This window comes from Taurulus bubalis (assembly GCF_910589615.1).
Source record: "Taurulus bubalis genome assembly, chromosome: 13".
Classification (NCBI taxonomy): Eukaryota; Metazoa; Chordata; class Actinopteri; order Perciformes; family Cottidae; genus Taurulus; species Taurulus bubalis.
In genome coordinates this window covers 25994973-26012508 of record NC_136601.1, presented here as the reverse complement: position 1 = coordinate 26012508, position 17536 = coordinate 25994973, and the positions used below count along the sequence as shown (strand labels likewise).

General features: G+C 44.2%; 1 protein-coding gene across 2 annotated transcripts; it reads left to right on the top strand.

Moving 5' to 3' along the window:
* Positions 1 to 443: 443 nt before the first annotated feature.
* LOC306745649 (plastin-3-like) lies at positions 444 to 14252 on the top strand. Of its 2 annotated transcripts, XM_079228479.1 has the most exons (16): positions 444 to 514; positions 3760 to 3829; positions 4278 to 4429; positions 4554 to 4683; positions 4781 to 4913; positions 5075 to 5156; positions 5991 to 6156; positions 6234 to 6373; positions 8173 to 8268; positions 9601 to 9787; positions 9955 to 10033; positions 10195 to 10315; positions 10967 to 11100; positions 11936 to 12059; positions 12232 to 12356; positions 12839 to 14252. In XM_079228479.1, exons 2-16 carry the CDS (start codon positions 3769 to 3771, stop codon positions 12969 to 12971), a joined length of 1863 nt encoding a protein of 620 aa, XP_079084605.1. In that variant the 5' UTR covers positions 444 to 514; positions 3760 to 3768; the 3' UTR covers positions 12972 to 14252. The 2 variants fall into 2 exon arrangements, with proteins under 2 accessions (XP_079084605.1, XP_079084606.1); XM_079228480.1 differs by lacking the exons at positions 444 to 514; positions 3760 to 3829 and having other exon boundaries at positions 4353 to 4433.
* The last annotated feature ends 3284 nt before the right edge of the window (positions 14253 to 17536 follow it).

The window sequence follows — 17536 nt, the reverse complement described above, 5'->3', positions numbered from 1 at the left end:
AAAGTAGAAAACTTACAAATAAATAAATAAAATATACAACAGGGGAACAAAATAACTGCATAATAGATCATAAAAGGACGACATCACTTAAACGCAATTCTATAAAAATGGGTATTAAGAAGTGATTTAAAAGAAGTTATTGATTCTGCAGCCTCATCTCCTCCAGTAGGTGGAAGAGGTTAGCATTAGCATTAGCGTTAGCATAGAGTGAGCCATTTTAGAAACGTTTTAAGTAAATGTGTTAATGTTATTAGTATTAATGTTGCAGCTGCAGTGAGGTCGCCAGTAGTCTCCACCAAGCTGCTCATGTCCTGACACGTGGTCGGACGTGACTCAGGGAGGCGGAGGAGGATGAGGAGGAGGAGGAGGGCTTGGTTCTGGGAGGGGCGACGCGGAAGGGGCGGTGCGGCTCTCCCCCCCGGGCGGTGTCAGAGAGGGACCGGGACAGAGCAGCGGTGGAGGCCGACGCAGGGCTCACTTCCCCCGGGTGATTGACTGGATCGTACGACTTCAGGTAAGAGGAAGGAGCGGTTCAGGGCGTTTTCTCGGGAGGGACGTCTGCGTGTATATATATATATATATATATATATATATATATATATATATATATATATATATATATATATATATATATATATATATATATATACCTACCTCAGGATATGTGAAGAGATGGGAATTAAAACAAAAACATGTTTTAAACATGATAACAATGCGCAGTATTTGTGAGGATGACAAAAGAAGGTTTAGACTCTGGAAACATTATTTTCTCAAAACACTAAACAATTCCAGTGAATTATTTAGTCGCGTCTGCAAATGCATTCTTTATTCTTCATTACAATTTAATGAATATATATATATATATATATATATATATATATATATATATATCTTATAAATAGTATGTAGATGATGTATATATATATACTGTATATATATAATAAACAGTCTGCTATAGCTGATGTATTGGGGAGCGCGTTAGCCAGCGAATGGAATTTCAAAATAAAATGTAATCGTAGAAAAGCAGCGCGTGTCCTGCAGTTCTTGCAGCGGATTGAACACAACTGCAGCCTGAACTACACGTTTCATGCACACGCAGCCTGCATGCACACAACAACCTGCATGCACACAACAACCTGCATGCACACAACAACCTGCATGCACACAACAACCTGCATGCACACAACAACCTGCATGCACACACAACCTGCATGCACACGCAGCCTGCACTACACGTTTCATGCGTGTTTCCAAAGGACTTCCAGCTTAAGGATGCATGGACTCAATGCACATTCCTACGGAATAACACTGCGAGGAGCAGACAGCAGCAGACACGTGTCTGGAGGACGATATGCACTGTGTGTGTGTGTGTGTGTGTGTGTGTGTGTGTGTGTGTGTGTGTGTGTGCGCGCGTGTATATGCGCGCGCGTGTGTGCGCGTGTGCGTGCAGGTTAAACGCACTCCTTCAGTCATGTGCATCTAAATATCCTCCAGCATTCAATACCATGGAGCCGATGTTAGAGCAGTGGTCCATGATGTGTGTGTTTAAAACATGTTTTTTAGCAGTACAATGTGTGTAAAGACTTCATTAAAAAAAAGAAAACGTCACTTTTATTTAAAAACATTATTTTTGTTTATTAATATCGCCCTACCCAGGCCCGTATCTCCCTCTACTTTAAGTAACCCAGGAGCACAGCCAGGGCAGACCTTGAACGCGTGTCGGTTCCTGGTGAAGCAGTGACATCCTGTGGCATTACATGTGTATTTATTTTTCTGTAATCCTACACAATGCTTCACACGACGAGTTATTTCACACTGGAAAAGTTATGATGATGATATATTGAAAAAAACAGACCAAACCATCATGTCTGTTTATTGCATTTCCTATCCCCACACTGTAAACCAGTGACCTTTGTTTCAAGGTCTTCAGTATCTACTGCTATTGTATATACGATGTATTGTGCATACAGGCCTGCTTTGCATTAATCAGAATGCATCTCCATTCATTGTTCAAATAGCTTTGCAGCAGGTAACTGACTGTCCGTGGCTGTGATGGCCTGCTGGGTCTGCGTGACTGCCGTGCTCTGCAGCCGCTGGCTTTGCATGTTGGTGCTGAAGCACAGCTCATTTGTTTATTTGCTCGTGCTGAAACAAGACCGTGACAAGAGATCCAGACAGGAATCTAGAGTCTACCAGATCTGGATTTTGGGGAAAAAAGAAGACAAAGTGGTCAAAAACAGCAATTTGAGTCTTTTCTGGCCGACGTCTCGCTGATGTCTCTTCAATGTCACATTCATCTTTTTAAGTTGGATCATCACAGACCTTAGAGGCCTTTGATATCTCAGCCTCATAGTGCTTGGTGTGTCCGGGTTGCTTTGGCTTGGTTGCTTTATTGATTGTCAATACATCAAATTGTCGTATTGTCTTGTCTAGCCGGGCTCTGCTGTCTCTCATAAATCATACACAGCAGTCTAATCTTATTATCCCTTATTACTGGGACTGTATATCTCAGCCAATGGTTTTCATAACATTATCTGATGTATGAAGCTGCAGCTCCCACAGAGCCATCAGAGCTAACGTCTGCTGCTGAAGGGATCTGCATCCAAAGAGGGATGTATAGTCAAGGCCTGAGCCTGTTGCTGGTATCAACGGGTCATCTCGCCCCAAAATAATGCTCTCATACGTCACCCCACTCCAGATGAGGTGATATATATTCATTATACTATGAACCTGTTCACAGTGAGGACTGTGGAGGTTCAGGTTCAGTAAAGAAAACATCATGTTTGGCTTAAAATGACCAAACAAAAATGTAAACAAAACTACTTTTTCAGATTAAAGGTGAATTGGGTCACATGGGACGCAAACAGCCGTCTCCTGTGTTTCACTAAAAACATCATTCACAATGCAGGTCCATTGTGTGGTAGTGCAGTTTTTAGCAGACGGGGCTGTTTTTGGGGATGCTTTGCCAAATGCTATTCACCTCCATGTGTTTGGTAGAGAACTCACATCCTGCCTTTGCAAGTGGAAACGTTTGATTTTCTTGTGATTTGGGTGAACCAATCCTTTAACCTCTCAGATAGGAGATGTTTCTTCACACCAAATGAAAACTCCCAATTCACAAGCGGTAAAACACTGTTTCTCTCACGTCAACAAGCTCAGGGTCTTGACCAGTAGTGTACGCTGGACACTGAGCCATCACACCTCTGGCCGGCTTGTGCGACCTTCACACTGAGCTTGAGCTTGTCTAGGAATCCCATTCCTGTCTCTCGTGGCCCGGTGGCTGTGATCAGTAAAGGGTCCCGGGTACGGAGACCCTGGCGGCTCATTTAAAGGCACAGGCACTGAATATGGGTATTCATGTATCTCTCCATTGAGCGTTTCAATAGTGTCACAGTAACTTAGACCTGCTTTATCATGGAAAAAAGACATGAAAATATCACTTTTCACAACATGGGACTTTAAGCCGTGGACACTCCTCTGCAGCAGTATTACATGAATATGAAGTATTACATGAATATGAAGTATGACATGAATATGAAAAGCCCAGACATAGACGACCAAACAGCCACATTCCAGTCATAATCATTCACCAACACACACCGTCTCATCCTGGTCCTGCTAAAGAGAAAATGAGGCATGCCGACTCATTTCTGTGAGAAACACCATATTATAGCACGTGATCGTTTTTATCATCATGTGTAACGTGTGAATGCTTCTGATTGTCTGACAGCACTTTAACGCAGCGCTGTGCTATTTCAGTGTGTCAGCATGTCAGCGAACATCAGCGCCGAGGAGATGGAGGAGATCAAGGAGGCCTTCCAGAAAGTGGGTGAGTAAAGACGCGTGTGTGTGTGTGTGTGTGTGTGTGTGTGTGTGTGTGTGTGTGTGTGTGTGTGTGTGTGTGTCCTGTACACTGTGCATGCCCCATCTGACCGACAGATGTTTGTCTTGGGATGAATGGGAGGAAATGAAACCCTTGATGCGCCACGTTTAAGTTACGACTTGAAGGAATAGTTGGTCATGTTACACCTATTGTTAGCTTAGCTTAGCATAACGACTAGAAACAACTGGCTCGGCTCTGTCCTATAGGGAAAACCAAAGTCATCTCATTGAATATCTCACCCAAAGCGTTCTGTCCACAACATGCTGTTGTCAAATCTGTGCAGTGACCCTGTGATTTTGACTGAGAATAGTTATTCCTCTATTGCAACTTCGATGGGGAATAGAGATTAAAACCACTAACACATTGCTGTCTTGCCTCCGCCCCTCTCCTCTAGATGTGGACGGGAATGGGTTCATCAGCGCCTCTGAACTCGGGGACCTCTTCAGCGAGGTGGGCCGTCCCATGCCGGGGTACCAGATCCGAGAACTCCTCCAGAAGCTGGACAGAGACAACGACAGCCGCATCAAGCTTGAAGAGTTCACGGCTGTAGGTAACAGTAACTGGACGGACTCACAGCCCTCAGTAACAGCTGAGTAGTGGGCCCGACACTTTGCCTATCAAATGAACTGGACTGACTCGAGGCCTCGGCCTGCCCTTTTCTTTTGTGCAGATTTTCACGGAAATGAAGGACGACAGCGCGTCCCAGAGTTTCAGGAAAGCTCTGAACAAGAAAGAAGGCATCTTGGCCATCGGGGGAACCAGCATGATCTCCAGTGAAGGAACCCAGCATTCCATCTCTGGTTAGTGACACGAATACCTGGAGCGGCACACGAGGGCCCGCATGTCAGCAAGACGAGGACAGACGGCCACCTGACCTTTGACCCCACTGTATTTCAGAGCAAGAGCGCTTTGCCTTCGCCAACTACATCAACTCTGCTCTGGAGGAGGATCCGGACTGTGGACACGTCCTGCCCATCAACCCCGAAACTGAGCATCTGTTTAAAGCGGTGGCAGACGGCATCATACTTTGGTAACCGACTTTGGGATCACCCGTCCTTATCTATCCACAACTCTAACTTTGACCTTCATGTACCCTTAACTTGACCCTCACCTGTTGACTTCTAACAGGCGGTGGAGAGGCCGTGTGTCACTGTGCTCATGTGCTTTTTGTTTGTCTTCTCTCACATGCAGTAAACTCATCAACCTCTCCGTCAACGACACCATCGATGAGAGAACCATCAACAAAAAGAAACTCACAGCTTTCACCACACAGGTTAGTTAGTTAGTTATTTGGCGTCTGAACTAGTTGATCATCTGTGTGCGTTGTGCTCAGTGTAGGGCTGGGCGGTATGGCCAAAAATTCACATCACAGTATTTTGTAAGATTCTGGCGGTATCACGGTATATCACGGTATTTCTTTTGGAGTAAACACATTCATTCATTGACGCCGAAAAGGAGCGCCGGCCAACTGAACAGCTGTTAGAGAGGTGAGCAGCTGTTTGTACGCTGGTACATAGAGGGTGTTAGGAAGCTAAACATGGAGGGACTTAGGACCCAGGGGAATCTAGGTGGAAAAAAACAGAAAGCGACAAAACGGAAGGGTCAGTCTCCTCCTGCAACGGAGTTTCTTTTTGTTATGATAGTGGGCGAGCTTTACCCAGCATGCAGTTTGGCAGTGTAATTTTATAAATGTACAATTATTAGTGTTACAAATTATTTATGACACAAACTTTTGTTGATGTTTTACCTGTTAAAGAGCGTTAGTTGTGGGTTATTATTTGTTGTTATAAAGTTATAACATAACTACAGCTATAACATGACAGTAAGTAGCTCCTACTGCTGCTCCCTCAGCGGTGAAAAATACATTTTGCTGCCTGCGAAAGAGCAACAACAGTTGTTACGTCTATGCACCGGTATGACGGTAAACCACACAGCCCTAGTTCAGTGATTTAACTTCGCTGCATAAATCCTGATCATTTATATCACAGTTATATAGAGGGGCTTCTGGAAGACACACTCACATGAAAGCCATGTATTTTAGGACTTCATCCCCTGATCACACGTGTACATTATGACCTGACGCTCCGTCACCCTTCAACTCCGACAGGAGAATCTGAACTTGGCTCTGAACTCCGCCTCGGCCATCGGCTGCCAAGTCGTCAACATCGGCGCTCAAGACCTGAAGGAGGGGAAGCCTCACCTGGTGCTCGGGCTGCTGTGGCAGATCATCAAGATCGGACTGTTCGCCGACATAGAGCTGAGCCGCAATGAGGGTACGAGCAAACCACGGGCACGGCTGGGCGAGCTCTGAAGCACGGTGGTAACGGGTGTGGTGTCTCCCTGTGTGCAGCGATAGCGGCGCTGCTGGAGGACGGGGAGACGCTGGAGGATCTGATGAAGCTCAGCCCCGAGGAGCTGCTGCTGCGCTGGGCCAACTTCCATCTGAAGAAAGTCGGCATGTCCATATCCAACTTTTCTGGAGACATTAAGGTGAGGAAACGTCACGTGAAGCCCAGAGCTCTCAGTGAGGACCTCCGTTTCAGGTTTGCTCCTGTCAGACGTCTTGCTTCTGTCTTTATTAAAGGGGTGTGAGCTGATTGATATTCAATATGTCTCTTAGATTTAGCAGAAAAGAGACATATTGTACAGTCAGGCAAGTATCAGGATATTTCAGACCAAACGCCTCGCATCGATGAGACCATGTTGCAAGATGCCTCAACAAAATGTATGATAAATAATCACGAGTGATGTGGACTAAGTGGGATAAGACAAATAATAAATAATAAAATTACATCACTTTACCGTAATGCAGTCTTTAAAACCATCCATCCATCCATTATCAGCTGCTTATCCGGGGTCGGGTTGCGGTGGCAGCAGGTTCAGCAGGCCGACCCAGGCTTCCCTCTCACCCGCAACACTTTCCAGCTCATTCTGGGGGATCCCGAGGCGTTCCAAGGCCAGCCGTGAGATATAATCCCTCCAGCGTGTCCTCGGTCTTCCCCGGGGTCTCCTACCAGTTGGGCGTGCCTGGAAAACCTCTAATGGGAGGCGTCCAGGAGGCATCCTGACTAGATGCCCGAACCACCTCAGCTGACTCCTTTCGACACGAAGGAGCAGCGACTCGACTCCAAGCTCCCCCCTGATGTCCGAGCTCCTTACTCTATCTCTAAGGGTGAGCCCGGCCACCTTACGGAGGAAGCTCATTTCGGCCGCTTGTATTCGAGATCTCGTTCTTTCGGTCACGACCCAGAGTTCGTGACCATAGGTGAGGGTTGGAACATAGACCGACCAGTAAATGGAGAGCTTTGCCTTCCGGCTCAGCTCCTCTTCACCAGGACGGACCGGTACAGCGCCTGTTTTATTGCTGCAGCCGCACCGATCCGTCTGTCGATCTCCCGCTCCACCTTACCCTCACTCGTGAACAAGACCCCGAGATACTTGAACTCCTTCGCTTGGGGTAGGCAGTTTGTCCCCACCTGGAGGGAGCAATCCACCGGTTTCCGGCAGAGCACCATGGCCTCAGATTTGGAGGCGCTAACTCTCATCCCTGCCGCTTCACACTCGGCTGCAAAACGCCTCAGTGAATGCTGGAGGTCACAGTCTGAGGAGGAAAACAGGACCACATCATCCGCTTACAGCAGAGAGGCGATCCCGAGACTCCCGATCCGGATCCTCTCCGCCCCCTGGCTGCGCCTAGATATCCTGTCCATGAAGGTCACGAACAGGACCGGTGATAAAGGGCAGCACTGGCGGAGGCCAACACCCACCGGGAACGTGTCTGACTTATTACCGAGGATACGAACACAGCTCCTACTGCAGGCGTACAGAGACCGGATGGCCCGTGCCAACGGATCCGGCACCCCATACTCCCGCAGCACCCCCCACAAAAACCCCCGAGGGACCCGGTCGAAAGCCTTCTCCAGGTCTACAAAGCACATGTAGACTGGTTGGGCGAACTCCCAGGACCCCTCCAGTAGTCTTGCAAGGGTAAAGAGCTGGTCCACTGTTCCACGACCGGGACGGAATCCGCACTGCTCGTCTTGAATCTGAGGTTTGACAAGCGGTCGGAGCCTCCTTTCAGCACCCTGGCATAAGCTTTAAAACCAGAAAACGAGAATTGTGCCATATTACGATATCCGAAAAAGATATCTAGTATTCTGTCAGGATATCCATGTAATATCCATACAACTAAAAACACAACACATGATAGTGAAGTCAGCCCACACAGAGACAATACATCAGCCGTTCGTGCCGTGGTGAGTAGCTTGTCTGTTTCTGTGTCTTTGCAGGACTCCAGGGCGTACTTCCACCTGCTGGAGCAGATCGCTCCGGACGGCAGCAAAGAGGACGTCCCACGCATCGAGCTGGACATGACCGGCCTCTACGTGAGTCTGATGAGGCAACAGTCCCATGTTCTTCCCCTTCCACAGGCTTGTTGTTCCGGTCACATTTACAGCAGCGGTCAGTGATGCGTTTGGGTCTGAGAGGAACACTTTGTAAAACACAAGACTCTACAGTCTAATCTCTCTGGGTATTGTTGTGGCTGGTTTCCTTCTTCGATGATGATGTAATCCTTATGAAGCTGATGCTGTATGAGCTTGACTCTGTCTGACTGCTCGTGAGAACTCACTCAGGACCTCAGTGGTCAAACACAGAGAGTTCCCTTCACGTAGATTTATTTGAAACACACAGTTTACAAACAAAACGAGTTGCGGCCGGTATCATTAGACAACAGCTGCCTACCCGTCTGTCTAATGCAGTGGTTCTCAAACTGTGGGGCGCGACCCTCTAGTGGGGCGCGGGGGGGAGATCCAAATTCTTTAAATAATCCTTTATTAAAAAGATGTGTAGAGGAAAGCAGCTCACTGCAGCCACTAATACTGACACAGCGTGATGCTCACACATCTGCATTCATTCTGTTTTGCACAGGTTGAACATTATTGTTATTATCTTGAAAATATAGTTAGTGCTACGCAGGTTATTTGCAGCCACAATAGATCATTTGTTTTGCCAAATATTATTTATTTTTTGCACAGATATAACTTTATTTGCATTGTTCTAACAAAGTGATTTCAATTTTCTTCATTCTATTATTGAAAACACACGGATGGAGGAGTCACAACAAGTTGGACCATTTTGTTGCAATGTTGTTGGGGCGGTGGGGCCCGAACATTGTTCTTCCTCCAAAGTGGGGCGTGCAAAAAAAGTTTGAGAACCACTGGTCTAACGCAACAATCCCCAAACAACCAAAATTACTTTATCAACTCAAACAGTATCAGGTACCGCCTCCAACCCCATAATGACATCTCCTCAGCACACAGTCTAACGCAGTGACTAAAGGAATGTGGCTCTGACGTCTCCCCTTATCGTGGTTTTGGTCTGTTCTCCTGGAGCAGAACAAGGCCACTGCTAACAGCTCCATGTTCACTTCCACTCTCATCAGGCTAAAGGATTTTTACAGTATCCTTTACGCCTAAAACAATCTGCACACAATACTGAATATTACGCATTATTATAAAACATTTCCCTCCACATTATCAAGTGTCCGTCTTCACTTTATCTTCACCATCCTCTTGACCCCGTAGTGTCAGCGTAGTCTCTCAGGACAGGAGGCCAGCAGTTGTCGTGCACTCGACAATGAGCTAACAGGACGTAGCTTGCGGGCTCGTGAAGGATGTTCTGTAACCCCTCTGTGTGTGTGTGTGTGTGTCGCCCAGGAGAAGGATAACACCAAGAGGGCGGAGTCTATGCTGCAGCAGGCCGACCGCCTCGGCTGCCGGCAGTTTGTGACCGCCACCGACGTCGTGAGTGGAAACGCCAAGCTCAACATGGCCTTCGTGGCCACGCTCTTCAACAAGCACCCGGCGCTCACCAAGCCGGAGAACCAGGACTGGACTCTGGAGAGTAAGAGAGGAGGAATAGGGCCCGCCCACTCACACATATGCCCCGCCCACTCACACATATGCCCCGCCCACTCACACATATGCTGCCATCGAGCAAGCTAACCTCCTGTTACCTCTCTCTCTCTCTCTCTCTCTCTCTCTCTCTCTCTCTCTCTCCACCCCCTCTAGGTGAGACCAGAGAGGAGAGGACATTCAGGAACTGGATGAACTCTCTGGGAGTCAGTCCTCATGTTCACCACATCTACGGGTATATAATAATAATAATAATGATAATAATAATAATAATGATAACAATAATAATAATAATAATAATGATAGTAATAATAATAATAATAATAATAATAACAAGCCCTGTGTGTTGCACGCTGACTTCAACACGTCCCTGTGTGTTTGCTTGTGTTGCTGCAGCGACCTGCAGGACGCCATGGTGATCCTGCAGCTGTATGAGAGGATCAAGGTGCCGGTGGACTGGGACAGCAGAGTCAACATGCCTCCGTTCAAGGGAGTAGGAGGAGGGCATTTAAAAAAGGTACATTTACGCACCACTTTACGAACTTTAATGTGAGTCTGTGTGTGTGTGTGTGTGTGTGTGTGTGTGTGTGTGTGTGTGTGTGTGTGTGTGTGTGTATGTGCACTGTATAAATACTAGAGATCATTTTGAAATATTCAAAATATCCGTGACGCCAAATTAGGCCTCTTTGAATGCCTGAATGACACTGTTTTGTCATAAAATAAGTATTTTTTCAATTTTTGAAACGGACGACAGTTTTTTGACTGAAACTCCTTCCTAACATGCCAATGACCTATTCTTTAGGTCCTAATATTTCCAAAAAAGGTGCCTTATTAGTATGTGGGATGTTGTTAAGGCCCTGAACCAAACAGTTTGAAAAACTCACGGACGCTCGAGGAGGCATTTTTGGGAAATCTGGCTCAAATCATGCTGGATGTTCATAGTTATGATCAAAATATGTTATAAAAGTGATTTTTTGGAGAAAAATAATCTGAACGCAATCATATAAAATAACACAAGTATTATAACTCATTTGGGGTGAGCATGGGGAACAAGAGGTGCAGAAGGCCATGTCTCCAAGAACACATTTTGCTATGACGACTTACAACAACACACAATTAACATGTGTGTGTGTGTGTGTGTGTGTGTGTGTGTGTGTGTGTGTGTCAGATGGAAAACTGCACCTACGCTGTGGATCTGGGAAAGGAAAAGGCTGGTTTCTCCCTGGTGGGGATCGGAGGACAGGACCTCTACGACGGCAATCCAACACTGACTCTGGCCGTGGTGTGGCAGCTGATGAGGAGGTGATTTCCACTTTAGAGTGAACCCGAACTTCTGACCTCCACTAGCAAGAACAGACGAGAGGCGCCCTGCCGCCTGAAGCAGCTAGAGGGCGCTGATCTGTGGGAGGACACTTCCTGTCAGTGTGACATCGTGGAACGAGTGAAAGGCAGATCTAAAGAGCTCCGACATGCTTCATCATTTTAGTGAAGCCATAGAGGAAAAAAACACTGAAAACAATGGTCTTTGTGATTGAAAACAATGGGGTTTATGGGAAAACAATGGGGTGTATGGGAAAACAATGGTGTTTATGGGAAAACAATGGAGTTTATGGGAAAACAATGGGGTGTATGGGAAAACAATGGAGTTTATGGGAAAACAATGGGGTGTATGGGAAAACAATGGAGTTTATGGGAAAACAATGGGGTGTATGGGAAAACAATGGTGTTTATAGGAAAACAATGAGGTGTATGGGAAAACAATGAGGTTTATGGGAAAACAATGGAGTTTATGGGAAAACAATGAGGTTTATGGGAAAACAATGGTGTTTATAGGAAAACAATGAGGTTTATGGGAAAACAATGGAGTTTATGGGAAAACAATGAGGTTTATGGGAAAACAATGGGGTGTATGGGAAAACAATGAGGTTTATGGGAAATGTGGTATTGATTTCACAAAATATTCTCATTTATTTTGTACAACCTTTGAACTTGTGAATTGGGAGGCTACCAGTCATCTCGCGTATGTTTACACTAACTCAGCCGCATAGTGGGACAAAGTCATTCCCTGAAATGTGAATCTCTCCGCCTGCTCCAGGCCGGATATGGAACGGGGTTTGATGTGAACGATCTGTCGCAGGTACACGCTGAATGTTCTGGAAGACCTCGGAGACGGAGAAGTCGCAGGAGACGATTTGATAGTGTCGTGGGTCAACAAGACTTTGGCTGAGGCCGGCAAGACTTCCTCCATCAAAAGCTTTAAGGTGAGTTTTAGTTCAACGACACGGTGGTGGAAATACTTCCACTATATAATAAAAAATATATAAATATTTCCACCTTCCACTGGAGAAAGAAGGTTGGCTCTGGTTTTACTGTATGCTTTATATACTATATATATAATGTTGTGTATATGTGTGTTTGTGTCCCTCCATTCAGGACAAATCCATCGGGACCAGTATGCCAGTTCTGGACCTGATCGATGCCATTCAGCCCAAGAGTGTGAACTTTGAGCTGGTGCAGACAGGAAGTCTGTCAGACGAAGACAAACTAAGCAACGCCAAGTAAAGACCTGCTCTTCTCTGTGCTTCATTTCAGAAACGGATGTCAATTTCTCTTTGGCTGTTTTGAGATCATAGAGGTTGTATCATCAGGGAATCTCATGGGATTTAGATGTAGGCCTATTTCTGCTATACAGCACACATACACACACACACACACACACACACCAGATGAAACTCCTGAATTTGACCCCAAAATGCTGCTAAAACGTCTGCATTTGCCAACGCAGCCTCCATGATTCTCAAACAGGAACGAGGCAGAGAAAAAACTAGCGTTGGACTATATTATCACATGACCTGTTTATATGGAAGGTAATCCAGGTTGGAACCTTTTAGTTACAGTCACAGACGTCCAGTATTATGACACATTGCTAGAGGTCCCCAGGTAACACTCGTCCTGTGTGAATAGTATGTAAGCTAAGCGGGTCACAGATGATGTAATTGGTTGCCATAGTGATCCTAACCACGACCCCTTCCTGCACCAGATTCGCCATCTCCATGGCGAGGAAGATCGGGGCCAAGGTGTACGCGCTGCCGGAGGACCTGGTGGAGGTCAACACCAAGATGGTGATGACCATCTTCGCCTGCCTGATGGGGAGAGGCATGAAGAAGGCGTAGAGGAGACACACACACACACACACACACACACACACACACACACACACACACACACACACACACACACACACACACACACACACACACTGCCCATAGATATCAACCAGCGTGTGAATGTGTTGGTCTTCAGGGTCTGCCCTTTAATGTAACACGTTGTGATACATTAAAGACACTGAACATCTCTCAGCTCTGCTCAAAGCAACGAATAACAATCCAGGAGACATTTCTTCCTCAGCATTTCAGGTTTCAAACTGAAGCTCCAGCCTCGTGACACGTCCACTCCGTTCTGCTGTGTCTCCCATCGGGCCGGCCGATTCACAGTTGAGCATTTATTGCCCTGAAGCCATAATACGATATTATTTACTGAACACCTCTTGGCCTTTAAAAACAATTAAAAAAAGACCAAAGCTGTGCTCGGCTATTTATGTCACTGGAACCTGTCAAACATTTAAGTCCATTAACTAACCCTTTAAAACAGATGTGATTACAGCTGTTTAATGGGATTTTAGGGGGATGCTTATTAAATAGATTAATGGATGTAATATATTTATACGAGGCACGCATTTAGGTATGATTAATGGATTCTCTTTAAGGACTTTTGAAAGAGGTAAAACCACAAACTGAACAAATAACATGAACGCCATATCTTGTATGTTGAATCTGAACAAGGGTCTTGATTCTACAGTTATGTTATTGGTAAACTTGCAGATAATCCATTAAAACCCAAATTATATGTCATACATTTATCAATGAATTGACCCAAAATAAACGTATAGTATATTACAACCCATTAATGTGTCCATCATATATTAAATTTGGGGGAATTAAAAACCTGAATGCTGCATAAGAATCTCTTAAACATATGTGTGACCCCTGACTTTAATCAAACCCCAATCCTAAAAACACTGAAGCTCCCGTGTTAGAGAAGTTCATCAATGCAGCAGCTTCTTCTCCATGTTATTGCCATCTGAAATGAATAAACAGCCATGAATGAAATATGACTTCAACATTCTGTGACTGATTTCCCTTCCTGAAATATCATTTTGTTGTTGTCTTAATGCTGCAGCTGAATATGTGTAGATGTTTAAAAATGTTCAGGTCTGTTGCTGCTGATGTTGATGTTCCACTACTGTTTAGTTTGTTTTTCTTTTATCCCAAATATGTGTCTTTATCAGTCCTGTGGAATCTCACTATGGGCCAGACTATTGCTTTATGACAGCAATACTTCCAAAACTCAGTGTGCAATCAGATCAATAATGTTCAATAAAAGCATTTTCCATGGATTGTTTTTCTATTTCTCTTTGTTCTTTTTCTCTGTCCTGTGTTAAAGGTGTCTAATCAGAGAGTTAATGGACTGGAATTGAGTTGGTAAATGTATGAATTAATTTGAAAACTATAACAATAAAGTTATTAAATCTGCACTTGAACTGTGCATTTAAAATTCAAAGTAAAAATAATAATATTATAACAGTATATTCTAGATGTTCTACCAGTCGGTTGTGGCCAATGCCTTGTACTTCTCCATTGTCTGCTGGTGAGCAGCATTCTCCTGTCTTTCAAGAGAACACATTTAATAAAGTGATGCCGCAGACAGTTTTTATACAGCAGCCTAAACCAACAAACCATCAAACCATCAAACCATTAAACCAACCAACCAACCAACAAACCATCAAACCATCAAACCAACCAACCAACAAACCATCAAACCATCCAACCAACAAACCATCAAACCATCAAACCATTAAACCAACCAACCAACAAACCATCAAACCATCAAACCAACCAACCAACAAACCATCAAACCATCCAACCATCCAACCATCAAACCATCAAACCAACCAACCAACCATCAAACCATCAAACCATCAGACCATTAAACCAACCAACCAACCAACAAACCATCAAACCAACAAACCATCAAACCATTAAACCAACCAACCAACAAACCATCAAACCATCAAACCAACCAACCAACAAACCATCAAACCATCCAACCATCAAACCATCAAACCATCAAACCAACCAACCATCAAACCAACAAACCATCAAACCATCCAACCATCAAACCATCAAACCATCAAACCAACCAACCATCAAACCATCAAACCAACAAACCAACCAACCAACAAACCAACAAACCATCAAACCAACAAACCATCAAACCATCAAACCAACCAACCATCAAACCATCAAACCAACAAACCAACCAACCAACAAACCAACAAACCATCAAACCAACAAACCATCAAACCATCAAACCATCAAACCAACCAACAAACCATCAAACCATCAAACCAACCAACAAACCATCACACCATCAAACCAACCAACCAACAAACCAACAAACCATCAAACCAACAAACCATCAAACCAACAAACCATCAAACCAACAAACCATCAAACCATCAAACCATCAAACCATCATCCACCTCAAGACGAGGGTTCAGCTTTCTTTTGAACCTGAAAGCTTTGAATTCTCTTCTTCACCAGCAGAGGGCGCTGCTCCATTAGTGGAGACAGAGGACCAGAAACAGGATGCAGGATCAAAATTACCTGTTGACAGAAATAAACACATACTTAAAAGAAAAAAATGATAGTTAAAAACACACACATATATATATATATATTGAAACAAACACATGTAATCCATATATGCAAGTAATTAATGCATGAGCAAACAAATCTTAAACTCCTACAAGTCTGCATTTATGTTTATGTATATGTTAATGTCCTACCTAACCTTACTGTGAAGCTGTTTAGGTTATCATAACATTCAAATAATCGTAAACACCCATAATAACGACAACACACACGTCACTTCCTCCCTAAAATGAGATGAGGAATGAAAAGGGTTTGACCACAAAATCATGATAATTTTTAGAGAGAGATAATTACGTCGGTAATTTCCCGACGCGAGGCAAGTTCTCTAAACATCATGGAGGAGAAAAATGACGGAGAAAAGACGGACAGAAGCAGCGAGAGCACTTCTTTACATCGGTGGCTGCGTGTCATCCTGCAAGGGTTTGCGCGTCGGGCCTAACAGCTCCCTTGACCAGTACATTATTGCACGACACAGTACTGCCTCTGGTACCTTATTGCTTAAATAATGTATGCTCCTGATATGCCTCGTCCTTCACTTAAACCCTCTCTTCATGTTGAGGAAACCCAGGACTCTGAATATATTCATGTATTGTGTGGAACTGTTGTGTTAACGTCTGTATTGAATTTCAATTGAATAATATCTCAACAATATTGATTGTTAGTTTTCACATTAAGTCATACAAATGTATTCATCTAATAAAAATGTTTCCCTCGTTTCAAGTAAAATATGGGATGTATTTATGAATGAATGAAAGAAAAGAAACATTTAGAAACATGTGACTGTAGAGGTTCAGTGAGGTTTAAATGCAGCACCTTCCTTCATGCTCATCTGGACTGTTTTCTTGAGCTACTTTAATAATCATCTTTTCTAGGTTCAGACGTCTCGGTTCATCTCTATGAAGTCATAACCTCTCCTCCTGAGCCGTTCGGCTGCTTACCCCCGTAGCTCATCTCAGCACAGTTCTCTCTGTTCCACCAAGAGCCGTCCGGCTGGCGACGAGCCCAGCGGGAGTAACCTTTGGTGTCAGACCGATAGGTCCAAACAAAACTCTTCTTTCTCTGAAAAGAAAAAACAAACAGTGGATGACCTGAGGATGACTACTGTACTAACATTCATACGTCTGTGTTCTTCATCTCAACATAATTATGATCAGACTAACAACCCACTCAGCTGGTTTATGACGCTCCAGTGTGACTCGCATGTCTTTGCATTGGAGTCGTCTCCTGGATACTAAATCACTGGACTATAAAAAGTCAAAGTCACCCAGAATAATATTGTTCAATACTATAATTACTTCTTCAGTACTACAGTAGTACAACAGCACAAGCGTGTTACTATTACATGTTTTCTTTGTATTTCACGCCATGCAATTAAAACATATTCTCAGACATAAATATTGTTATTTTTACTACATCTGAGGTGTTTTGGGTGTTATTGGTAATCAGTGTTGTAAGTTTGTATATTAGTTATTGTAAAATGGATGAAACTGCATAATAATTATAACAGTGCTCTGCAAGTCCTGCAAAAAGATATTAATAGGAGTTATGATGCATCCATTTTTTTTTCTCTCCATTGTACGAGTCAAATCTGAATCTGCAGCATAACATTAACATGTCAGCCAGGTTACTGCAGTACTACAACATGCTACTCTGAGGTAGAAGTACACAGGAAGTAGTATTCAGCTCAGTAGGATGTTTCCATCTGCTTCAGGGGCCTTTTGGTGAATTATTGTGGTGCACGATTAGTGAGAATAGTAGCATAATGAAATACTTAACTAATGCATGTTTACCTCTGTGATTTCATTGTAAACACATGAGAGGCACAAACTGAACAGAAACATTCACTTCTTCCCCGAAACAGTCCGATCCAGTATTGAGTTCTTCCAGGCTTGGCCCTGAACATGGCACACACCACTTGATTCACCTCATCAAGGCTGGTCATTGATACCAGATGTCCTTTTGGG

What these genes read in the sequence shown, in the direction of transcription:
- LOC306745649 (XM_079228479.1), top strand. Translation starts at nt 3,769, where the DNA reads ATGTCAGCGAACATCAGCGCCGAGGAGATGGAGGAGATCAAGGAGGCC. An exon ending in GTGTGGCAGCTGATGAGGAG is followed by an intron (nt 11,101 to 11,935) that starts GTGATTTCCACT and finishes GATCTGTCGCAG; the next exon opens with GTACACGCTGAATGTTCTGG. An exon ending in GACAAACTAAGCAACGCCAA is followed by an intron (nt 12,357 to 12,838) that starts GTAAAGACCTGC and finishes TTCCTGCACCAG; the next exon opens with ATTCGCCATCTCCATGGCGA.